General features: G+C 35.8%; 1 protein-coding gene across 2 annotated transcripts in view; it reads right to left on the bottom strand.

Annotated features, from left to right (window-relative positions):
• PCLO (piccolo presynaptic cytomatrix protein) overlaps positions 1 to 26930 on the bottom strand; it is a 304808-nt gene that overhangs the window by 259907 nt on the left and 17971 nt on the right. For both annotated transcript variants that reach the window (XM_072965118.1, XM_072965119.1), the window contains exon 3: positions 20221 to 21621. In XM_072965118.1, the coding sequence (XP_072821219.1) occupies positions 20221 to 21621 (1401 nt within the window). The remainder of the gene's footprint in view (positions 1 to 20220; positions 21622 to 26930) is intronic.

The raw sequence follows: 26930 nt of genomic DNA, 5'->3' as shown, positions 1-26930 counted from the left end.
AGACTTACTTGGTCTTATACTTAGTTGTGTTTTAAAGAAAAATATCTTCAGGAGGACCAAGCAAAACAAAAAAAATTCTCTCAGCAATTTTAATAATATACACATTTATTTCACTTTTTCTCTGTTTTCTTTTACGTGACTCCCTGAACCAGATTCTTCACTAAGATGTGAATACCACACAATCTCCATCTGATTTTCTCTAACATAGCTTTCATTTATAGTCATAACACTATTAATGAGGCACCCAAACAAAATCATACCATGGCTGAAAAATTTTATCACTTGGTTACAAGAGCAACATAACCCTCAAAATCAGTATTTTCATAAGCAATCAAAAGATGTTGACTTTATCTTTAAAATATGTCCCTTTTACCCTGAATTCAGAATTGGATATTCTAAAGTTTACAACAGTGGAAATTTCTGTGACTTCCAGATTATTTATCAACTTCTTAATATTTTATTAAACTCTACTCTTTTTTGTTATTTTAGTGTCAAGAAAAGAAGTGACGTAACTAATGGCACACGTCGAAACATAGGCCTGGACAAAGGCTTCTAAGTCTTGGGCACTGCATGCAACCTGCTCAGTGATATGAAAAATTTTGAGAGCTACTCATTAAATATCTGTCAGTTGAGTGAATGAATGAGAAAATGAATTGTCAAGAAACACAATTCCAGGTCAGTCTTGAGTAGCTCCTACTACAGCACAAATCTTACCAGTGTAAAACATCACTTTTATATACCAATTTTCAACTCAGAAGTTTAAATGAAGCACACATATACTGACTACCAAGTACAGGGCAGGTTCTGTGGTATAAGGTATGATACGGTACAGACAAGATTAAAGTCCTGACGTTTAAGGAATCCATGGTCTAGAACTATTTGAAAGCAAAAGATCAGTTACAAAAATGCTTACACATGCTATGAAATGCACAAACTCCTCATCCTGACGGACCATTACATCTCTGCACAATTTTTATCTGAATATTTTCCATTTTCATAGCCTTGGCCATAAAAATACACACACCCCAGACAAAAAGTCCACTTGCTATTGTCAGTTTAACTTAAGAAAATAAAGATTTGAGTTCAATTTCCTGCATATTAGCTATTTATATATTCTTAGTCAAATGGCTTAACTTTAGCAAACCTCAGTTTCCCTAACTGCAAATCCCACAGGAGTGTTATGAGTATGAAATGAGAAAAATAAATGGGAAAAAGAAAGTAAAATATCAAGAATCTTTTAGACCCTTGTTTCCCAAACGTGTGCTCAGGCACCCAGAGAGCTGTAGTGAACTCACGGGGGCAGTAAGACTATTGTATATTTTCAAGAGAATCACAGCAATATTCATCTTACATCACTTGAACACCTTACTATTATGTTCTTTGAAACTAATTTCTTAACAGAAGACATAGATGTTTCATTTGGCCTAGGGGTCCCATGAAAAAAATGACTGAGAACTAAGGGTGCTGTGAACCAAGACAGTTTAGAATTACCTGCACTAATAAATGATTTCCTGCCACTTTCCCTCCTTGCTGGTTCCACAAAGTCCTACAGACATACAGCATTTCTTTCTTTGTCTTTGCTGAACTTGCATCTCAGACGTCAAGACATACCCCTTTCTGCAAATTCAACTTTTAAAACTGAATAACCCAAAATTAACCAACAAGCATTATCTTGTTTGGTTTGGTGGAAAGCCAAAATCACACAGCAAATGTCCATTCCCAAAACTGCCCACCTTCACGGACAGCTCAAATTCCACTCTGGCAAAGAGAATACTTTGACTTGCCCATCAAACCCCTTATTTTCCCTATATTTTATGACTGTTCTTTGAACTTCTACTATAATAATTGCAACTGTCTAACTTTCATCAGCCATTTTATAGGTTTTCTTATTTTACTGGATTATCAGTTTTGTGGGGGCAGATGCTATGTCATTCCTTTTTTCAAAAATCTTCCAGAGCATTTAAATCTTCAGTTGAATTTTACATGAAACAGTAAAATATGCAAGTAGAAAAGGAAGTATAGGTAAGTTTTATTTCTCATTATTATTCAATTTTAATAGGCTGTAACAAATCTAGGGCAATATTTCCAAAATTATGTCTTAAATAACATATACAGGTCCCTGGACATATATTCATGAAAATAAGTATGAGAAAGGTATGGACATCCTTTTATTGGATGGACATTATTACATTCAAAGTTCTGAATGTCCTCTACAGTAAGGAAAATATTTAACTTTGTTTAAACAAGATGACCCTAATATATCAAACATATGTGCTTATTCATAGTGTGATTTATCACTATACCCAGTTTTTCAGGATCACTTAAAAATCATCTGTTAAAAAAAACCCATCTATTAGCCTGAGGATTTTTACCAGCCTCTGTTATACATATACATAAACACATTGAAGATGTGCATCAAAGACTCATTGCATTTTAAAAGAAAAAAAGAGCAGTCTATATATTATATACATGCAGATAGACAAATAGATTTAAGTGCTCTTCATCTTTGTCAGGGTAATCTTTTTTTCTTTCTACTCATCCTCACATATCATATATGTGTGAGTAGCCACGTGCTGTAGTACTGTGCAATTCTGTATATAACTAAGTGAAGAATGAACAATCTAACGTCAACTGTAGATTGGTTTTCTTTCTTTCCATCTAAGTCAGTGTTCCAGAATTCTTTTGGGATTTAGATCCCGTCTGGAGTGAATATCACCTGCTATAATTTATGTCAGCCAATAACTACCAAGAGTTATCAAGGATCATTTCACAGGTCAAATTCTTAGCCTTTACTGTCTTTGGAAGTACCGTTTTTTTTTTTTTCAAGAAAATTCACCAACTTAATTTATGATCATCCATATATATCATAAAATATTGAAATTAATTAAATCTACTTCTTACCAAAAGCCAGCCCACTTAAAAAAAAAAGAAATAATACAAGCAATATTAAAAGAAAGAAATTTACTATGTATTAATCGCAAGTGGATGTGGATGTTAGCCAAAATCAGCTAAAGAAGTTGTATTATCATCAGCCAGGCACCTATGCGTCATGACTTACCTTGTCAGTGACCAACGTAACAGGAAGAAAACATATCCAGATGTCAGCACTTTCACGTCACCACTGTCACGTCTGAACGAATTTCATTTAGCACTTTCTGGAGTTAAGTGTTGTGAAGGACAAAATTTAATATTCAGTCAGGACCAACTGAATCCATTTTGCCTGAGTCTGTCCTTCTGTCAATTGTTAAATACACAAAGTACAATAATGTTTTCCTTTATTTAGGCCTTCACTGAGACTTAACTGACTTAAATTATAAATTAATCATTAACTAAAATAGCTAATAAAAAGTCAATCCTTAGTCACCTTTAAAATTAATGTTTTAATTTTTATTTGGATTTTTCAAATATATAGATATATCCAGTTGAATTCATTACAAAAGTTATTTCTTACAAGATAAGTTCGAACTATCCATAAATTATGTATATTATACACAGCATGTATATAAAAAAAGAACACTGAAGTTTCAAATTATAATAGTTCTCAGATATTCTTTGGCAAATTAAAAGATACTTTATGTAAAGTAAAATAGTTTGTGTGTGCATGTATGTGTGCAAACATGTGAGTGAAAATAAACAAACTCATCTCTAAGAAATCACTGACTTGAAAAAGGAAAAAGCAAAAACCACTATTAGTAGGGACAGTGATGACTTTTCTTTTCCTTTGCTCTGATGTGTATATTAGATCGTAAGTCCATACTTATTTGGTCATGTTTCACACCACATATGTCAACTTTTACCCTAGCCTATGGCGTCTATCTATGCGCTTCTCTTTCTATCATAATTTAGACATTTATCAGAGAAACTAAAATACCTTCACACGAACAATTTAACCTAAAACTATCATTTTAAAAGTTCAATTCCCCACTATGTGCTGTCAAAAATTAAACACAAATTTTCGACAAATTTTATCTTTTAAAAATACTACACAAATCAGATGTAAAATATTTTATGAATACTTAATACAAGTACACAATTCTGAAACAGACTGTACTCATCCTTAATTCTTTAATCATCAACGAAAGGGATAAATGCTCAATATTGTAATAAGTTCTGTTATTTTTATTTTGTAAAATATATTCTTCCTCCCCAACTTTTTTACATGGTGAAGATTAATTAATATACATGACCACTGTATTCACCAACCTCTCTTGTTAACTCTTACCTGAATCAGGGTTATATTTACAAAACCTATTGGACCTAGAAATATTTGTGGCTACTTGAAATGGCTCTATTATAATTAATATAACTGCTTTAAAAGTTTGGACCTGGTCCTCTCTGGACTGCTTGCTTTGAGGCTCCTCACTTTGTTGTGCCTGTGAATAATCATCATAGATCTAAGTACCTGCCACAACTCTCAAACTCACATACCCACATGTATACCGGGACCTTAACCTTGTACCTCACCAGGTGGACTAAACAGGTGTATGCAAGTCCAAAAGACTTTAAACGTGCGCCAAGCAAATCCTGTTTTAATTCTGTATCTTCCCTCTATTATTCTTAATTGCCAGCTTTTCCATAATGTAGCTTTTTTTCCTTAGGCTGATTTCCCAAAATATCTGCATGCAAGATTGATAGAGTGGTGTATCTCCTACTCTCCACTGCTACTTTTCAACCCTGTTCACCCTCTAACAAACTACTGTCCTCTTAAAGCTCTACTGTTTAGTTACCTGGCCAATGCGTGAATCTCCTTATCACAGACCTTTAACTCCTCAAGAGCTCTAACCCTAACTCTGTCTCCTGCGGTCTTGATATTAATGTAGTTGATCTCTCTAGCTGTCTGGCTTTACAAAGAATGAAATGCATCAGTTTGAATGACTGTTCTAGCTGATGATTTCCCAGCAGGATAGAGATACTACAGACAGATGCTTCTTTCCATATACTTCAAAAAGATTAAAGACAAAAAGTGTTTTAAAAAATGAATAACAATCATTCTAATTCATCTATTTGCACCTAAGAATAGTCTTCCTAGCCTTATAAATTATTACAATGAAAGCAAAACCAAATTTTAATTAATGTTATATCATCAACAGGTGTTTTCTCCAAATCACACTTAGTTATTATGTCAATGGCTTCACAACATTTCATCTATTTTGAAAGGCAATCTTACAGATGAATTCAGATTTCCAAATTTGGAGCCAAACTGGGTTAATTCTAATTCTGCAACTTAGATTGCAGTAGGAACTTCGTCATTTCTCTGTGCTCAGTATCCCCATCTGTAGGGTAAGTATAATGATGTGTCCTTATGTGGTTTTCAGTATGTGCTGCTTGGAACCTGGCACCCAAGTCAGTGCTTATTAAGTATTAAAATGTAAATTATAATGTGCCATGTTTTCTTTATGTAGCCATATCTATTGCTGGAAATGTAGATCTTGAGTAGCAGAAACAAACAACTAAAAACTATAAAGAAAATGGTGTATACGACCTTTCTTTAGTTAAATCATTTGTCTAGTAAAATTCTCAGGAATATTAACTAGATCCAAGAATACAGATGCTCTTTGGCTCTGAATATGCCTTTTTAAGAAATGATTCGTAACAGTTTATAATATAGCTATTAGGACATCAGTTCTGTCACCATTGCTGGTACTTAATCACTTGTTTTCCTTTAAAAGCTCTCTTCCCTGTCTTTTCAAAATGACCCCCTTTTTCCTTTCTGTCTAATCACTCCATATGCTGTGTTTTGCCTTCCTTCCTCCTTCCCCACAAAATTTGGCCTTTCCTAGCTCTCAGGCCTCTACATTTGCCTTTCTGGGTTCTTTTCTTCTATATTACAATCTAATTTCATGATTCTGACATCATTTCTATTCTGATGATATCCAAAACAAACGGTGATCCCTGAAACGTCATCTGAGATCTAGAATTGAGTGATCTAACTTCCCTCTGAACACCAGCATTACAATAATTGAACATTACTTCAATTTTACTTGATTTTTACAACCGCTGCCCCAATATCCCAGAAAGAAAACCATGGAGGCATGTTTACCTTCCACTTTCACACACCGAGCTAACTGCTAAGCCCTATCAAGTCCACCTCCTCCCCAAGAGGGAATCCTTCGCTCTAATTTCCAGCATAATCTGGTTCATTTAATAAATTAATGACAAGATTATAAAATAAGGTCAAGCACTGAACTTTAAATTCATAAAGACCTCTCATTACTGTCCAAAATAAAGAGAATAGTACATCACTATTTTCATGTGACAGCTTTAAAGGAGAGATGACACCCTAAAGACCATTTCCGGTTTTGCTCTCACTCTCCTTCCTTCCATGGGATTTGAGATAAATTAATTCTGCTTAACATTCATGTGCCAATAAAGTACTCATGGACATTTAAGTATGCACACCCTGTGACAAAATCAATTAAATAGGCATGCTCTCCTTCACAAAATTTTCTTGCTTTAGGAAGTTCAATAACCCAGTTGCTCTGCTAGGCAGAATTCTAACATGGATCTCCCACCCCTAAGACTTCTGCTCTGTGGTATATACACCTTATTTATTTCCCTCCTCTTTAGCACAGGTAGAAAGTGTAAATATGATGGGATATCTCTCCATAATTAGGTTACTACTCAGTTAACTTTCAGGTAAATCAAAAGAGATACTACCCAGTCAGGCTCAGTCCAATAAGGTGAGCCTCTAGAAGAGCCTGAGTCCTTCTTCAAGTCAGAAATTCAAAGCATGAAGTGGATTCCACCTGAGGGAAATATTTTGTTGTTGGCTTTGAAGGTAGGGGAGCCCTGAGACAAGGAAGGCCACCAACCTGCAAGGACTCACAGTGGCCCTGGCCTTCAGCTGACAAGGAAATGGAGACCTCAGTCCTACAACCACAAGGGACTGAATTCTGAATTACTTTAAATAAACTTGGAAGCAGGTTCTTTGGCAGAGTCTCCACATAGGAATACAGCCCCAACCACTTCTAAAGATTTTAGTCTTTTAAGATCTGATCTGAGAACTCAGCCACACCATACCAAACTTCTGAGCTACAAAACTGTGAGCTAATAAATGGATATTGCTTTAAGTTACTAAGTTTGTGGCAACTGGTTGCAAAGCAATAGAAAACTAGTATCTATGCAGGAAAAAGAAATCATTCTTTATTTCACTACTTTAGAGTCATGTCAAAATTTAGGTTTCTTCTAAATGTTACATTTCTTTAAAATAGAGAATACAACATTTTTAAACTACAAATGATATGATTGTTTATTTTGTGTAACTTAAATAACATTCTATCTGTCAAAAAGTATATTTATAATTTTCCTGAGTGTGACAGTGTTTTAATTAGGAAATACATGCTTGTTTTTTAAGAACTAAGATAAATCATTTTAACAGTTCTAGCTACTGAGTTTCATTTAGCAAAAAATCATAATGATATAAAGCCTTCATTTCATTCACATTTTTATAAATGCAAAAATGTGAACTCATTTAAATGTCAGGAAAGAAAATAAATCTCAGCCTGTATCTGACACGAATTAAACCACTTAGCTGTAATTTTCAGTGAGCACTTCTTATGTCAACATATTCTTGTTGGAAACCACTTACCAGCAATTTTCTAAGGCCTTCCAAACATATTCATTTTAAGAAAATCCATGATATAACTTCTCCCAATGAAAGTCTTTTCAAAAATCTTAGCAATACTTTGCTTCTTTTCATATGTAAAGAATGCATTCATATTAATATGCCACAACCATAGAGAGAAGCTCATTAAGTGAGTAAAAATAGAAGCACTGTTGACATAGCAAATAAAAGAACACAGCAATGCATGTGTTTTCTTTTAGTCAGGGCCCATTGCTTTTTACTGCATGATATAAAATAACCTGAAATAATCTTTCAAGCTTGGAGTAAAGGCCCACACTTGTTATTTAACATAAAAACACATTTCGTTAAGCAGCTTAACTCTTCTCAGAAGTGAAACTTCACTTAGAAAAGAATCATTTTTATCTTGTCTGTTCAGCAAAAGCTGTATCTTGATACCATAGGTCCCTAGATCTGCCAACTGTAGCTAGCAAAACTACTGTTTATTGTTTATTGAGCTCCACCAAGAGCAGGGTCGTGAACTGTTCTCAAAGCTTAACAGGTATCCACTCCTAATCCTGACAGCAGCCCCACGAGGTAGGTCCTCTGTGGTCACGCCCATTTTACAGGTGAAGAAAACCAAGCCACTAATGGGTGGCATAGGTTCCATCCTGACGACCTTGCCACACTGCCTCTCTATGGACCACCAAACCCATCGTCTGTTTTCCCTCAGTCTCAGTTTCATTCATTTATCCCTCAGCCATAATAGAAGACACACTACCCCTTATGGACTTGATTTTATAATGAGACTGTATTTGGAGAAGTTTTTCAAAATATGTGGTATATGTGTCTTCTATTTGCCTTTTGAAATGATGCATGCTGGGAAAAGCTGAGGTAGGAAAATTGTTAAAAACATTTGTCACTAACCAGATCTGGTTGACCAGATCTTAGCATTCTGAATCAACATTTCAGTATACCTTACTCCGATGCTGCAGCTGTAATAACCATATAGGATGCATTCATTTATTGTATAAAGATTTCAGGAGAGTATACTGTGTGCCAGGCACCTGGATTTTGTGAGTCTACTGTATGCCAAGCACCTGGCACTCACAGACTTGCATTCTAGAGAGGCAAAGAGATAGTTTTTTAAAAAACATAGTAAATTAGTATGTGAACTATTATGTCATAAGGTAGTAAGTGCTATGAACAAAAGAAAGAAGTGAGCAGGGTAAGAAAACTGTGCACTGTGGAAGTGGGTGGAAGATTCTAGTGTTAAATAGAGTGGTCTACGTTGGCCTCATTGAGGTGATATTTAAACAAACAAACAGAAAGTTCTTATTTTTTCAAGTAAAAAGCTCATATTCTTTCTAATACTTCTGTACTGTAAGAACATATGCAAAGAGACATATATATATATAGGAAATAGATATAGATATAATGCTTTCCAAATATACTCATTTTAAGAAAATAGATACATAATATATACATACATATCTATCTATCTATCTATCTATCTATCTATAAAAGACTTTTTAGGAGGAATTCAAAAATACTTGCAGCCAATATAGAACCAAATGGGTTTCTAACTACAGTTATAATGCTATTAACACAAAGATGCCTTTTATTTGACATGCCATTTCCTGAATTTCTGTTTTTAACTTCATTGAACAAACATGTATTAACTGCCTACCACGTTCTGGCATTTTGATAGTACTGACCGTGCGCCAGGGCTCACACACAGGTGAGACGCTGACACAAATCAACAGACAAACTGCAATACTGTGCAAGAGAGCTGACTGGAGTGTTAGAACATGAAGGAAGGGCCAAGGGGAAATGGCAACCGAGATGAATGTCAAAGAACCAACAGGCAATAAAGCTGTGGGGAAAGGGAGAATATTGGGGCATATGCAAAATACTGAGGTACGTGGAGGACTGAAATCTGCTCATGGCATGGAATATAGTCCTACATGAGAAAGATTAAAGGATTCTGTAGAACATGACACACAAGGAAACTGTACAAGTATTCAGAAATTTGTAGGCGAATGAAACTGGAGAAACTGAGTTTCCCCAAACGAAGTATTCAAGGTCTACGGCATTAGCAGAGATGATAAACGAGGACTCCAACAAGGCTCTCACAGTGAGGACACGAAGGGGAGAGGAGAACAGAGACAACTTCAGCAGGTGGAACTGACAACAACTGAAAGCTACTGCTTCTGGGAGACTGAAAGAGAAAGAGAAGTCTGGAATGATTCTCAGAATCTGTGATGCCCTTCAGTCTGGCAGGGAACTCAAGAGGCACATGGGGAAAAAATGACGACTCCAACATGGAGCATGTCAAATATGAAGTGTGTGGGATATACTTTAATGGAAATTTTCCCTAGATGGTGACATGTCTCTGGAGGCAAAAGAAAGAATTCTAGGGATGAGAAAAATGAAAGTATTAATTCAAATGTATTTAATATTTAAAGTATTATTTCTTGAGCAATATGTGTCACCTAGAACACTAGTTCTGCCAAATAAGTAAAAAGACTGTGCGGTAAAATAATTTTTTTATACTTGGTTAAACAAAGTCCTTTATTAACAGGCTTCTCATAGAAATAATACATGCAATTCATATCTTTGAGAGAGATTAAATATGAAGCATCTGCAAATTTTCTTGACCAAGGGACATGTTTTTATCATGGCATCTTGTGAGACTCACATAAAATGCGTTAAAAAAAAAAAAACCTGTCCTTGATTATTCAGACAGGTGTATTATCAAAATTTGTTGGCTCCATCATTTAGTGTATGTCCTGTAATTGTATATAATGTACATTACAATGCCATGAGGAAACTGACCCTAGGTGGTTTAGAATCCTTATTATAAGTGAGCGAAGCTTTTGAATGGAAGATGACTCTTTTTCTAAAAGTTACAAAACATGTTCAATTCTTGTTTTGCATGGTTCAGCTGACACTATTCACTTCTATTTAAGTCTTTCAAGTCTACTATTAAGGGTTTTGTATACCTAGATAACACGTAATTACATCTGTATTAATGTGAGTTTTCTTTAAAGTGGAGAGTAGTTATTTTCCCAGTAGTTACTCATGTATTGCAGTATGTTGACAAATTAAACAAGAATAGAAGAAGAAATACGTGACATATAATAGATATCAAAGTTCACAGAATTTCTAGAAGGCTAAGTAAATAGCAAAAGAAATTAACAGGCATTCTAGCATACCATTTACTCAATGAAAAGATATACTGTTTACTGAGTACTTTAATTAGCATTCCTTTGGAAGTATGGCTTAGGTAGGGAGGTTCTATTTTTAGCACTGTAATGGTACTCTGAGATGATGAGAGAGGGGACAATGTCTGGTAAGGTGAAAATAATCATTCTATTCAAAAAGTTAAGGAATTGTGAGATAAACTTGGTCAAAATGCATACTTGTTACTCGGACATGCTTAATCTAAGTGAATACAAATCATATTAAGGATTTTAAAACAATTAAGATAAAGATCATAGGTAAATTACAGCTATGAGTATATTAGCCATTAAAATAGCCTTCTCATAGTATTAAAAAACAAAACAAAACAAAACAACTACAAATGTCTTAAATGAACATCCCATCTTTCTGTGGTTTCCCAAATTGGTAAATTAAAATGACATGACTTCCTACATCGGACTGTCCATAAACACATTTTCCCCTGAAATTTTTAAAAATACAAAAGAGAAGCAAAAAAGTATTCAAATCAAAGTTTAGGCATTCCACATGTAGATATATGAGGCTATTTTTATTTTAATACTTAATTCCATTTGAAAGGCATATTTTTGATTTCTCATGATTATATTTCTACTTGACACTATATCTCTTTAAAACTGACAAAGCAGATGTGATTCACAGTTCTATATGTTAATTTGCAACACTGAACGTATGTTATTCCTCCAAATTAAACCTTGTGATATTTCAAGTCCTAACTTCTTCCCAGGGAAATTTCAATTCATAGATCTAAAATATATACATACATGTATGTACACATACACACATATTTGTATGTACACACACACATATAAAATTTTCCAATGTTAAGAAATATTAAAGCAGAACATTATTTCAATTATTTATATGAATATCTATTATTACTTTTTTTCTACAGTAAGATAGATCTACAATGAGTTGTATACAATGACCATGTAAATTACATTATCACTAGTAAAGACTGTCATATTTAGACCAAAAACATTATTTTGCCATCTGACTAGGTTGATTTTTCTAATTTAATGAAACAGTAATCTCAGAGTTATGCCTGTGGCAGAAATGCCACTGAATTTGTGTTCAAATTATATTAATATGGGGAATTATGTAACCCACATACAATGAGGCAAGAAAATGTTAACATATATTAAATTTTGGAGCATGTATTTTCTGCTGCAGCCATGACTGTCTGAATGTAAGACTATGTTGTTTCACAAATTTTTCTCATCTCTTTTATTCACAAAGTTTAAGAAAGGAAGTCCTAAAAGGAGATGCAGAAAAAATACACAATAAAAAGTGTATTTGTATTTAGTACTGTAACAATGACTATCTAACCCTAACCTTAAGCTTAACTTTTCAATTCCATGAGCCTTATTTTCTTCATCTTGAAAGCAGGAGGTTCGATAAGTAGCCTTTTTTCAGAAGAGTTTCAGGGAGCTGGATGAGAGGCAGGTCCAAGAACAAGAGACACCATCAAATGGGCAGCTTCCAGTCCCTAGTCAAGTAGGTGAACTCTGCCTTAACCAACACACTTACACTTTTACCTGTTTTCTACACTTGGCCTCTAAATGTAACATCATTTAAAGGAAGAGTTCATAATATTTTAAGTTTTAAAACCACTGGGTTAGTAATACCTCTTGGGGAAGACCCTCAGTGGGTCTCACCTGCACAAACACGTCTTCCAGGGTTTGCCAACAATGCAATGCCCTGGCTGCTCTCCACCCTGGCCATTTCTCAGACCTCTGCAATGAGGGATGTGCCTTGGGGATGAGGTACTATCTCCCTCTGAGGCAAAGGGCAGACTGGCTTACTGCCTGCTATAAAAAAGAGGGATTCCACAGGCTGAGTGCTCTTTACCTGTGACCCCAACCTGTGTGCACAGCACCAATCTAGGCCCTACCACATGACCTCCATGAGAGTGGGGGGTAAGAAGAACTGATGAAAACATGCAGATGTCCATGCTGCCTGCTGTGGGGTGAGTAGTCAAATTCTTTGTCTCTGACTCAAGAGCCTCTTGCCTCCTGTTGGCATCTACTGAACAAGTTAGTTTATTAGCTTATAAGCAGAATAAGGTAAAGACAAATCCTGGGCAGTACAATACTCTATCACTAGACTCTTTGGCCAAAGTTTTCATGGATATTTAAAAATCTTTAAATATTAAAGCTAGACTAATAAAAATAGTAAGGTACAGACACTCTAAACTAGATATATAACTAGCTACAAATTAAAGAATCTAGAAAAGCAACCTGTATCTTAATGGAAATTTATTACATGAAAAAAGTGGCACTAAAAACCAGAGTAAAAATGATGAGTTACTTAATAAATAGCATGGAGGCAAGTGGCTATATACTTTAAATACATAAAGTCAGACCCCTTATCTCTCACCAAATAAAAAAAAAAGAATTACAGATAGATAATTAAGCAATCAGAAGTGAAAAATAAAACTACAGATGTTTAGGAGGAAATGTGGAAGGCTATTTTTATAATAAAAATGTGGAAAGGCCTTCTTTAGCAAAAGGAGCAATCAAGGAAAAATTAAAAGACTTGATTGCATAAAAAGCTTTTTTCAAAAAAATCTCATGTACAGAAGAAAAGTTCATAAAGTTAAAAACAAGGGATCAACAGGGAAGATCATTTCAAGATAACATAACAACGAATTAAATTCTCTAAAATATTTTGAGAAATACACAGACATATGCATATGAAAATATGGCCGATGGGCATAAATGGGCAACTTAAAACAGGAAAAACACAAGTAGTTAATAAGCTCATGATATTGATAAATATACAGTATTTTCTCTCAAAATAGGCAAGGGAATTTAAAATTATGCAACAGTACAAAATAATTTCTGACTCTTGACATTGATAAATATGAACTATGAGACAGTGTCGGAAAACTAGAGACACTAACAGTTTGTTGGCAGGACTACAATTACTACCCTTTTAAACAAGCGGTATGGAAATTTTGCTAAATCCCATTTGTCTTCACCTGGCCCAACCATTTCAAGGGATTTATTTAACATATCAAGATACAATGGGAAAATATATGTGTGGATGTTTGACTGCATCTTTCTTTGTAGAGTAACAGGAACTAGAAATACCCTCAATTTCTCTGTTTTCATGAGGAGAATGTGCATCCATATTGAGATACCGCACAGATCTTTACCTCAAATACAGAGACAGTTAAGTCAGCAAGTGTTCACTTTAAAGAACATCCAATGTATCAAGTTTTGTGAAAAAAAATAATCCAATGAAAAAAAGTATAGTAAGAACACATGTTCATTTCAAAATAAGTAAATTGTTTTAAAAAACATAAATAGATCATGAAACTATTAAAAAAAAATTTCAAATCCTTCTATACTTGCTGTTTGTATAACCATTACAAAAATAAACAAAAAGTGAGGGGAAAAAAGACATATCTGTAGTACTCTCTGGATTGTTAAAAGGAATACTGCTTCTATGATACAAATTATTGAAACAGAGTTTTAAAAGTAAATGAATGGGCATCAAGAAAAGAAAGGGGGAAAATAATGGACCAGATGATATATCCAAATTCTAATATTCTGTATTGCTGAGTCTCCTGGAAACATGTGACCCAAAAGCTGATGATTTTCACCCAAAGTCACAAGGAGAATATAAACAGACTCAAGAGTTCTAAAAAGAAATAACAGAGGAAACATTTGGAGCCAGAGGAGTCTGTAGAGAAGGTACCCTGATCTAAAGGTTGGTACACTAATAAATGTTACAGATACCTCTTACTGATGACAGCCCTGAGAACTATCTGCCCAGCAGAGCATGCAGAGAGAACCAGCTATCTTGTGTGACATGAGGAAATTAAGCTCTGGAAGAGATAATCAGAGTGCAGCAAATACGATAATAGTCATGTTTTCCTTATAAAAAGAGAAAGAAATATATCCTACACAGCAGTATACTGCAGTGCAAGCATATACAACAGCAAAGTTACGTGTGAAAAGGCAGTTTTAACAACAACATTTCAGGAAAAAAGGCCTTACACAACAGTAATCAACATAAAATAATCAAAATGAGATATTTTACATTTTTCATAGTAAGTTTTTGAAACCCAGTGTGTTTTTCGCACTTTAAGTAATCTTAAATTGAGCTATCCATGGTGCTGATTAGACACATTTGGCCAGTGACTATTTTATCAGGCCATGTATCCCTAGAAAAACAGTAGCATGCATGCAAAGTTGGTCAAAATAAAAACTGATACAACTACTGTGGAGAATCAGTTTAAGAATCAGTTTAAGACAGGTACAACCTAAGGTCCAGCAATCCCACTCCTGGGAACGTAACCAAGAAGACGATGCAAAAATGTAGGTAGAAGCAAAGATTTTACCACCAGCTGGAACACTCAGATGTTCATCATTTTGATGGAGCAAAATCTTTGCATACATTGGCAGGAATATACTAGTATTTCTTACAGCTGGAGCAGCTATGTTTTAGGCCCTCACACTCACTATATATGAAAGTAGGGACATCATTTTATCATTCAGCCATATGCCATCACCTAAAAAAATGTTGACCAGTTGGCGGGCTTATCTGGAAAGAAAACTGGTACAGTGATGCTGACCTCTATACTTCTGAACCTCTCAAATTGCCCATTCTTCCGAATTCAACCATGTAAGACAGCCACCATCACACAATTGGCCCCAAATGTTACCTGGTTTTGATGCACAGATTAGCAAGTTTGTTGATATTAAAGTCTGAGTAATTACAAACTGACAACTTACAGGTAGGAGAGCACAGAAAAAGTGACATTTGTTGTCCAGTTCTCTAGGTTACTTAAACATAGTAGGAGGTAGAGCACGGGCTCAGCCTCTGAATTATACCTCTGCCTTGATAACATACCTCTCCGATACTATAAAGCTGTAAAACCTACCCCACAAGGTGGTTGTGAGAAGAACACCTGGCACAATGTCTTTCACACTAGTCTAGTCAAATTCCAGTTTACCTTTTCCCACAGTGTCTGCACAATGTTTTGTCTGGATCATAATTAGAATCATTTATTTACATTTAATAGCTAAATAAAGTTTCTGGTAATCAAAGAAATACAAATCAGAGGAACAATATTATAGTACTTTTGGACTTCCCAATTAACCTATTTCACTTTAAATGATGATATTCAAATACGGAGAGGCTGTTTCATGAAAGGAATCACACACACTAGCGGCCATGTCAAAGACTATCACATCTCCAAAGAGAATCTGATACTTCAGGGTCCTTATTCCTTGATTTAGTAACCTTAGTATTAGTAAGATTTCCTTGGGAAATAGTTGAAAATATAAATATCTACATCCAAAAATGTTCACCATATTTATAATCAAAACATGAAAACAACCTAAACCACTAATACCAGGGGAATTTGTATGAAAAACATACATCCATAAAATTGAGTAATACTTAAAAATTGTATATATTTTAAAAGTGTTTACTCACATGGGAAGATGATATACAGAAAGGCCATAAAGAGTAGAATATTAACCATGAGAAAAAATACGAAGAAAAAAAGATGAATGAAGAAATTATTTTTGGTTGAAATTTGTTTAAACAAAATATCTCTATTTTAAATTCACATTTGGACTTCTGTTCAATTAAATATCACTTAATAAAAAACCACCATCAGAATTTCTCCTAAAGATTAATCACTAAAAAGTTTGTTTCTACAGACAAATACCAATTCTCATCTCACTCAAAGTGCCATCAGGTATCCCTCTTCACCGTGCATGCCAGGAATCTTTGGGCAGTTCTTTTAAAACTGATTATTGGTAGAATTATATTCTCCTTATGATTTTTTAAATCATTCTTTTAGGCTTTAATTTCTCATATATGTATGTGTGTTTGTATGCACCTAAATGTGCTTGTGTAATAGAAACATGATTTTTAAAGTATTAAGAAGTACTCTTTAAAGTTAAGGTGAGATATTATGTGTTTGCCAAACTAAGAAAAGCAGCACATCCCCACTAGGCCTTCCTTCAGCCTGGGAGAGAGAATGCAGAAGCCACCCTGGCTAGACAGAAAAGACCTGAAGGGAATCTCAGCTACATCACTGGGTTTTAACTGGCTCAAAAGGCCCATTTGTTGCCTGGTGACAAATTTATGCTCACTATTCCAACATCATTTAGGCCACGCATAATTATCTTACTAAGGAAGCAAAATTATGACTCTAGGACTTCCCGAAGCATGACAAAACAATTTTAAGTCGTATTTCCATAGTATAAAGTTACTTTCTCCAAGGGTAGTACAAACACTAAAATAAATAGCCACTGTGAGTAATTTTGACTTCTTTTCATATTTGAACTGAACCAGAATGATTAAAATTCACTAGATAAATTGATTGCCAATTTAGGCTGTTTTTCTCAGCAGGCTTCCAAATTCTCTAAGACTAGCTCTTTCAGGAAGCCTTACTGCTGCCTTCAAAACTCCTTCAGAGACAAATTATTTCCTGATTTGTTAGAAATTAAAGCCGAAAAAAACGGTTCCTTGCTCTCTCAGGTTAATGGGTTATAGTACCATTTATACAAACTGGGCATCAAACAATTAAACCACACAGTCCAGGGTGAAGCCAGGCGACACCCCAGTTCCCAGCACGAAGCCATGGCACTCTCCTGGTGCTGTGGGAGATGCTGAGAGAGAGACAGGAAACAACCTTGGAGACAGGTGTGCTTGATTAATGGGTGGGGACAGAGGGCTGCTGTCTAGAGCTCCCTAACATTACAAACCAGATCAGCTCCTCTCACCACTAGAACAGCACAGAAAAAGGGGGCGAACAGAGGGGCACAGTAGGAAGAGACACCCTGCTCACAGTGATGACAGTAGCAGAAGCAGAGGCCTCTGAGTTATATGGGTTTTATTAGAAAAATAAACTGAAATACGTAGTTGAATCCTTTCTCGAGGAATACCATTTCTTTGCACAGCAGACATAACATCTGAGTATTTTCAGAACGTGCTCTCTAATACTAGAATGAAAGTACAGCATCAGCCCAGTAGAAAATATTGGATCACAAGCAGAATGAAGAAACCATGGAAATAAAACAAGGACCAAGAAGGAGATACTTCCCTAACCACTCAAAATGAGGCGAGATTAGTAAATAGTATGAACGCCAGGACAGCAGCACAAGTTAAGCATATATGTGTATTTACAATTTCCTGGATGTATACGTACATGTCTGCACACACACGTGCACACAGACACACACAACACAAACACAAGGTGCCTTTTTCTTCAACTAACCCCTTCTGCCAGTCTGCTAAAGTCTTTAAGGTAAAACAGTAGAAACTACTGGAACACGGATTAACTCAACTAACCTTCATTCACTCCCCTGATGCTCGGTCAGCTAATGGGCTTTACCTAGAGATCAGAGGGCATCAAGGCCTTATACTAGCTAAAAAGTTCATGAGGATTAACGCAGCCAAGTTGGGCCAAGAACATTAGTCGGCTGCTTCTGTTACATCAGGTTCTTTCTCCTCTGACACATGATCTTCCAGATTTAAAGAATTACTGCAAAACCAAATAATCTCCACAATGACAGACTGTCTAAACCCCACTGATCATATTTAAATAGGACTTCACCTCACTATTTAAAAACTTGAAATCACTTATATTTTCAAACAATTGAAACTGCACATGTCCTAGATAATTCTCCGCTTGATTCAAGAAATCTTCTTTCCAGATTACCATTTCTGAACTATAATTTACCCCCCCCAACACACACACACAAAATCAAAGATTTTTCTGAAAGGTTTATTGTCTCTCTATCCAAGGAAGGGCTCTCATTTCACACCTCCTAACACTTAAGAATTCTAATAATCACTATGGACCAAATGGATGTATACACACACACACACACACACATATGTACACACAAATATGTAAGTTACAACACTCTTTTTAGTGTGCACAAAACACACTTTATGTGCAGACATCATAGCTTTTAGTGGAGCAGTTTGTTTTATAACTATTTAAATTAACTGCATGGTATTGATACTATAAGGCTCCTTGTTAAAGGGTACAATTTTTTAAATCTATTAAATTAATACAATTGTCCTGGGAAAACCAAAATTTCCCTCTTCACAAACACACAATGAAAAACAACTCTTCTAAAAATATGGAGGACACTGAAGGTTGTTTTTCCGTTTTGCTTTTGCACTGAATCCCAAACACTGTAAGTAATGACCACAGTTGTTACCATCCATGAAGTGCTAAGAGAAACCAAGTTTTATCTACCTTTAAAGTGGATCTTAGTTAACACTGCTCATCACAGTTAAAGAGGATAAAAATCAGCTTAAGACTATAGGGACACGACTTCCGTACGGTGTTAAATATGTCAAAGCAACCAAACAGCTTTCAAAAATAAACAATAAACGTATTTTATAACTTACACTTTTTAAAAAATTTATCTCAGGAATAACACCAACATCCAAAGTTTCTTCTTATAACTGCTAAAAAGCTGTTCAACTTTTTACATTCCAATTAATTATAAAATCAATGAGAGTCAAATAAAATAATCCTCAAGTATTTTTGATCTGTATAAAACTATGAACAATTATTTAAATTCAATCCCAAAATGTTTATTAAAATATCACTGTACTTATCAAAGACAGTAGCAATCATTCAACCCCTCACTCTCCCAAGATCCAAATATTCTAATAGTCTTCAGGCATTATTAGTACTTACAGAGTCATTCCTCTATAACTCTTACTAGGTAGAAATTTGCCATATGCTTTTTGGTCATTTACATTGTAGAAAAAGCATTTTTGTCACCCTATAAAAAATCCTTGACATTAGTCACTGAAATCCATGTAACTTTTTTTCCTTTCCGCAGTTCTTAATAAAGTGCCCTATTATATCTGTGCCAGATAACAACAGCTCAAACAGAATTATAAACAGTCTAGAAACTACAAGTTTGAACCAATGTTTTCTAGTAGACAATACTATTAACTTACACAAAGTTCTTAATAATTTTAGTAAAATAACAGATCTCATGTTGGTTATGGATTGACAATCAATCCAACTTCTTTTTTGTAAGGTATCAAAGAGACTGGAAGGATGAGAGACATTGGAAACATTAAATTACAACTCTTATTTGGTGCATTTAAGCAAAAACCAGATAGTCCTCCAAAGCTATAGGTTGTTAATGCATAGAATTAAGATAATTGTTATTTTAAGTTGTTGGCTTATTTCATCTTCTTACTTCTGGTACATTAAGCAAGAAAAGCCTAAATCATGTGAATTTTTAATAAGGAAATAAGCTCGTATTGAGTAACTGAAACTTCTTCAGAGATAGCAACATCAATGTGTTTTCTTTACCAGAAATGTGTTTTTTGCTCAGAATTTTTGGCAACCAAAAAAATATCAGAATAAGTACAATATACTCACATTCAGATGTAATATAAATATTGCTTACCTCAGTCAAGTGTGGTGTAGGGTTAAATCCACAGAGATTACACACTTGGTTCTTGCATTCGGTGCAAGTGCTGAAGTTAGGAGGGTCCTTGGAACCTACGTTGAGTTCAGTTTTGCAGAGAGGACAGGCTGATTCTGGTCTGGGGATTTCTTCCAGTTTGGGGGGAAGAGCAGCCTTTTCAGGCACAGCTGCTGGAGGTTTGCTGTCCTTAGAAGGCAGAGGTTTCTTTTCTGGTTCTGTTCTTTTTACTGTTGAAACTTGCTCAGCTTTGGGCTCTACCTTCTCGGCTCCTGGAGGTTTAGCTTCCTTTTTCACTGGTATAGCCTTTGCAGGTGCTGGTGGGGCCTGGCCTGTGGATTTGGGCGGCCCCTGAGAAGTGGGTGGCTGGGAAGGAGAAGGGACTTGTTTTGCCAGGGCCGCTGGACCACTCTGCGCGTGAGATCCAGGCTGGCCTGCTGTGGAGATCAGACTGGATGCCTGGCTGAAGATGGATGCTCCAAACCCAAAGAGTTTCCCTGTCACAGTTTCTTGAGGAGTTGTGGGCTGTGATTTAGGCGCATCAGTAATACTTCCCAGATTCAGACTAAAACGTCTTGACTGCTCCTGAGGCTTTGCGGGCTGTGGAGACGGGGGGGCAGGTTGGCCAGCGGAAGGTCGTGGACCTTGGGGTGTCGGTGACCCCTTTGGCATCAGCTTGGCATCTGGCTTAGGACTCGTTTTGGTTTGTGCTTTCTTGGGTTCTTCTCTCTTTTGAATGGGATCAACTTGTTTTTGGCCTTTACCCTCTGAACTAGGCCCAGGATGTGAAATAATTTTTGAATCTGATGCAGGTCGAGGTATGACTTTAGAGTCAAATGGGGTGACTTTTTCTCCTGTCGGCGGAAAACTCTGTGAGGGTTTGGCAGCGTCCGGTTTTAGCGGAGGAGTTATCTTCTCTTGATCCTGGGGTGGTACTTTGGAGCTCGGAATACCAGGTTTTGCTGCTGTTGATAAAGACACCGTGTCTGTGGCTGGCTTTACTGTCTTGGGCTGCTTTGGTTTATCATCAGCCACGGAGACCTCGGCCTGTTCAGATGGGACAGAGGGCCCTTTGGGAGGCGCCGGCTTGGATGAGGGCTCTGCCACGAGAGGCTGCTGGGCTGGGACTGGCGGGGGGCCGGGGAAGGTTGGCTGTCTCACTAGCGGTGGGGGCTTTTTAGCCTCGGGTGCCTTTGAGATATCCTGTCTGGGGGTAGCATCCTTCTTTGGAGAAATCTGCTGTGACTGTGGAGAAGGTTTGCTCACTGCTGATGCAGGAACAGGGGCAGTCTTCGGTTTGGGCTGTGGTGAGGATGGAACTGGAGCCAGATCACCTCCGAGAGCTCTTTGCATCTGACAGTTTAAACAGAGCCACTCTTTAACCTAGAAATAGTATGAAATAATGGTCACTGAGACATTAACAATGTAAAAATAAGTACATTTTTAAAAATGCATGGTACCTTTTGAAATTCTCTCTCTCATCACTCAAAACAAAATATAGATCAAGTTATTTTACTTTATATACATATTTTATTTTAAATTTATATTGAAGTATTAAAATGATAAGTACATTAAAATATGAGTCTCAGAAGCTTAAGTGCTCTATATTTTAAGAAAAATAAAAATCAACAGAGATTGTATTTCTCTTCTGATGTTAATTTTCTTATTCTTTGCCTTTCATTTACTCCAAGTTTGATTATTCCTAGAAATAGAAAACCCTGTAAGACAGAAAATAAATGATAACTTATTAGAGTCCACAAATCAGTTATGTTAGATACTTTCTCTACTGATGGCTCATGAAGTTTTTAGTTATACAGCTCATCATAAGCTTGTCAAATTATTAACACCTTGCTAATTTCTTAAATTAGCAAGAGTATTACTTCTCCCTCCTAGGCGACATAATCAAATGTGAGAAAACAAAACTATTTCTTTATTCAAATATTTATTGAGCAACTTCTACTTAGCACATCCCACTGTATAAAGGAGTCAAAAATCTCTGTCCTTATGGAGACTACACTACAGAAGAAGCAAGTGAAAGCATAATGTGATTTCAAGGATAATATATAAAATAAGTATCTGATGATGATACTGTGATGAGTCATTTTTTTCTTATCTTCCTCCAAGTTCTCCCTCAAGTGCCCCCCTCCAATTTCTTGGATGCATTTGGTTTTATCAGTAAGATTTTAAGTCTCTCTATAATATGAACACTGGAGTTTCACACACAGCTAGCCAGTAGGCTCTCACTCCATCTTTGGACGACTGCAAAATGAGAACACTCCCACGGCTTACCTAATGTACGATTTACATCAACATTAGGACACACGTTCTACACTGTCCTCATTCCAGTACCAAATGTCTCCTTGTAGTTTCTGTAGGAATGTATATGACATAGGTCACTGCATCTTCACAGGGGCACAACGTGCTTTTCTCTTACGACATTCTGTTTTTGAACAGACTCCACTGGCCCATCTTTTGTTCTTTTCATGACTACATTTTTCTCACTTTGATAAACAACACATGAAAGACATTTAATCCCTCAATGTTGCTCCTCACAGTGAGAACCCAGGTTAAAATCACTGTCTATAGCTTTCACAATATGAAAAGCTTTTTATCCTCTTAGGATTTTTCAGAAACAGCTTCCTTTTTATTTAATTCTACTGGCCAGATATGTTGAAAATAGAAATGAGTATTATCTCAGAATTTAATCTACCACTGAATGCAGCATTTCCAAAATCTTGATTCAGGTGGGAAAAAAAAAAGCCTTCCTATACATTGAGAAAATGAAAAAGTCCACAGCCCGCCCCGACATTAACATCACGAACTACAATCTCCTTTTCCACGATGCACTGTGGGAGAGTAACGAGGAGTAATAGCACCTTTGCCCTCTTGGTCATCTGCCTTAGAATTCCTGTAATATTTTTAGTGCACTGTGGCTTATTCCTCAAGTGTGTCTGCATTGCTTATGAAAGATGACTTCCCATCCATTCGTTCTCATCTCCAAACCACTGTCCCCCATCTGACCTCTGTCATTTTTCAAATATTTTATACGTCTATTAAATATAACCTGTTTACAACAAACCACCACAGAAAAGCCTGACTCTACTTCCCTTCGAACCTCAGTATCTCTCCAATAACTGTGAAATAAAGTTCATTTTTTGCAAGAAAATAAAAATATATCATTTTGTTAGAGTTCTTAAGCTAGCACTGATACAATTCTGCTTATCTCCAGGTCTACATTCCCCCGAAGACTGTAAGCAACACACAATGAGGACTTCCTGGTATAGTCTGACCCTTTAATCATTTAGATGTTCACAAATATTTTTTGAGCTGGTTTGAAGTAATTAATTAAAATGTTTATGCTCTTCAAGCTACAGCATTTCTGTGTTTATTCTGTGAATCCCCACTGTTTACCAAGCCAGCATGACAGGCTTCTGCCTTGATTTTCTGGTTGTACACAATTCTCCTTACTCTATACCTCTGGCCAGGGACCATCCATCCCCATTTTGATTCAAAATGAAGGAGCCCCATAATTACCACACCGGCTAACCATACGTATTTTCACTGCTTGGAGACAATCATTGTCTTGTTTCACTTCTATAATCAAATGTTTATCTCTAACCCTGAGCAGAGATGAGCCTGAGCTGACTATCATCACTGCCTCAGACGGCTGCTGCCAGTTCCATTTGGTACCCATGTCTCTAATACAGCTGGCTCCCCTGGTTCTGCATGATGGGGTCTTCATTCCACTACAGCTATGAATGAGGATCTCAGAAGAGCTTAGTCTTTATCACTTCTTTCCTATGCTATAGAAGTCAGATGATAGCCAAAGCCAAGTCTAATTCTGAGAAGACTTCCACCAATGTTTCATAAACTCCCCAAGTCTCCTGACACAACTAGCGTGCATTCCCTAAGATTTTAAGTCTCTCTGTAACGTGAACACTGGAGTTTTCTAATCATCCACATCCATTTGATTAACAATGGGAGAAATACAAGAAACAATACCAGGAGAGCCTGCAACTTTATCATCCGGTCCTGCAAGGACCCTGACTTTCACTACACAAGCAATGAAACCAAAGATACTGTGTTACATAAATATATCATGCCTTAACTATCCCTACACTCTAGATTTTATATAATAAGGGAAAAACAGTCATCCTTTGCTTTCTCTACCTATAGCTTTACTTACACAAAGTACATAAATGAAATTCAGAATCTGGAGACAGTTGTTTAAATGAGCTACTCTAATTCAATCAACTCTATGGAAAGGAACAAAACAAAGGCATAAACTGACTGCTCGTCAGTCTTCTGACTTAATATGCTACACAAATGGGGGTAAGAGAGTAGTCAGCCAGCATTTCTGCTCATTCTGAGGTCCCTGTGTATTCTAATGTAGACCTGCATATAATTACTAACACACCTCCCAGTTTAATCCAATCCCCAGGGTTCCCTTCTGTTGAGCCTTTGTTATTCATCTGAGCTGAGTCACGTGAAATAATGAAGGTCTAGTAATAGAACTTCATAGGCTAAGGCTTTTGCTGGATAATCATAAATGTCTTATTAAATGTTTCAAGGGGTAGCACTTGAAAATTTCATTGTGAATTTCACATAAAGTTTCAATTATTGGCACCGCTTTCTAAAAAAGTATTAGAATCATTGATCACTGAAAAATTAGACTCTGACATTTAAGAGTACTTCTTTACTGGATAAAGAAATTGTGGTATATATATGCAATGGAATAGTACTCAGCCATAAAAAGAATAAAATAATGTTATTTGCTGCAACATGTATGGACCTGGGGAATCATCATTCTAACTGAAGTAAGCCAGAAAGAGAAAGACAAATACCATATGATATCACTTATATGTGGAATCCTACAAAAAAAAAAAAAAAGACACAAATGAATTTATTTACAAAACAGAAACAGACTCACACACAAAGAAAACAAGGTTATGTTTACCAAGGGGAAAAGAGGGTGGGAAGGAATAAATTGGGAGACCTGAGATTTACAGGTACTAATTACTATATCAAAAATAGATAAACAACAAATTTCTACTGTATAGCACAGGGAAATATATTCAATATCTTGTAGTAACCTAGAATGAAAAAGAATATGAAAACGAATATATGTGTATATGTAGACTGAAACTTTACGCTGTACACCAGAAATTGACACAACACTGTAAACTGACTCTACTTCAATAAAGAGAGTATGTCTTTAATAATAAGTCAAGATAATCAATACATCTAAGCAATAAGGCGAGTTGGCAAATTTTGGGGTCCAAAATAAAAGCATATTCCTGCTTCGAACTGTTATTAATCGATTTAGCTTCAAAAGAGAATGTAAACCTCCAGAAGGATAATGACTAACATCCACTCTTCAGTGTGCTCCAAAGTGAAAATTTTAAACACAAAATCTACAGAAGTTGTATAATGGAGTCTCTGCTCAACAACATAGCACAGTACTAGGAATAATGGAACATCTAAAGAACAAACACCATGTTAGAGATTTACATTTGCTGGGGTTCATACCATTCACATTAGCTAAGTACATTTTCTTTAATCATACATTCATCCTATCCTTGTATGATAAATCTATAGGGTTCTTACTTCTTGATGCATCACAACTAAACTTTTCTGCAAACCATTACATCTAAATGTACCATTTACTCCATGGAGGCAGTTTTCACATTTTCTCTTACCTGAGTCATGATTTGAAATCCAATTTGTATTCCTCTTCCACTTACCTAAATACTACCTATCTTTTATGGTCCACAAAGACCTTCCTCCTTCACCACTTAGTATTCCATTATCAATTAAGGTCCGTCCCTTTGCAACCATTACTCCTATAGTTTGAACCACAGCACTTCAACTCAAATAGATAAGGCTTCAAATTTTTTCCAATTATTTCCTCTCTTCTCTCCTCATACACACTCATAAAAAGAGCAAACACTTCCTATTACTCTTACCTCTGTATTAGATACCAAGTAAACTTTAGATATTATTTAATGATGAATTATTCGAAATTTTTCCCATTTCTCATCAAATTTCTTCAAATACTGAATGTATTATCTGTATCATATTATTCATATTATTTCAAATGTCATAGAAAATATAATTAAATAATACATATTGGATAACAATGTGTAATACCATAAACAGAAACTCAAGCTAAAGTTTGATAAGACTATGCTTTCTGCTATTCAAGGAATGTCCAAACCACGTGACCTCCTCCACAGAGGCAGCTACTCGCTGACAGCAGCTTGGCTGCAGATGGCTCACTGCAGTTGACATCTTCAGCTGTGCATATTAATGCACAATTTATTTTGGTTAAAAACTAGACACTAGTACTTCTCAGGACTCTTACGACATGCTCAGCAACTTGGTGAAACAGTCTTATTTAAGGTAATCCATCCAGAATCTGAATAGATACTTCTCTGAAACTGTGTGGATTACAATTTCTGCTGTATAATTCAGCAATCATTAACAAACCTTGCAACTAATCTAAACATGTACTTTTTTCTTCATAAAGCATCATAATGTTCACCAAAGGCTAGCATTAACATGTGTCAGTCTTCACAAAATAGGATCAAATTCCACTCCAAAACAAGAAAACCAACACTTTCATCAAAATACAATTTACAAAATAATTACAATACATGGACATGAAAATGTATTTGTACTCCATCACAGTT

This window comes from Vicugna pacos, chromosome 7, assembly GCF_048564905.1.
Source record: "Vicugna pacos chromosome 7, VicPac4, whole genome shotgun sequence".
In the NCBI taxonomy this organism is placed as follows: domain Eukaryota; kingdom Metazoa; phylum Chordata; class Mammalia; order Artiodactyla; family Camelidae; genus Vicugna; species Vicugna pacos.
This window is presented reverse-complemented; position numbering and strand designations above follow the sequence as displayed.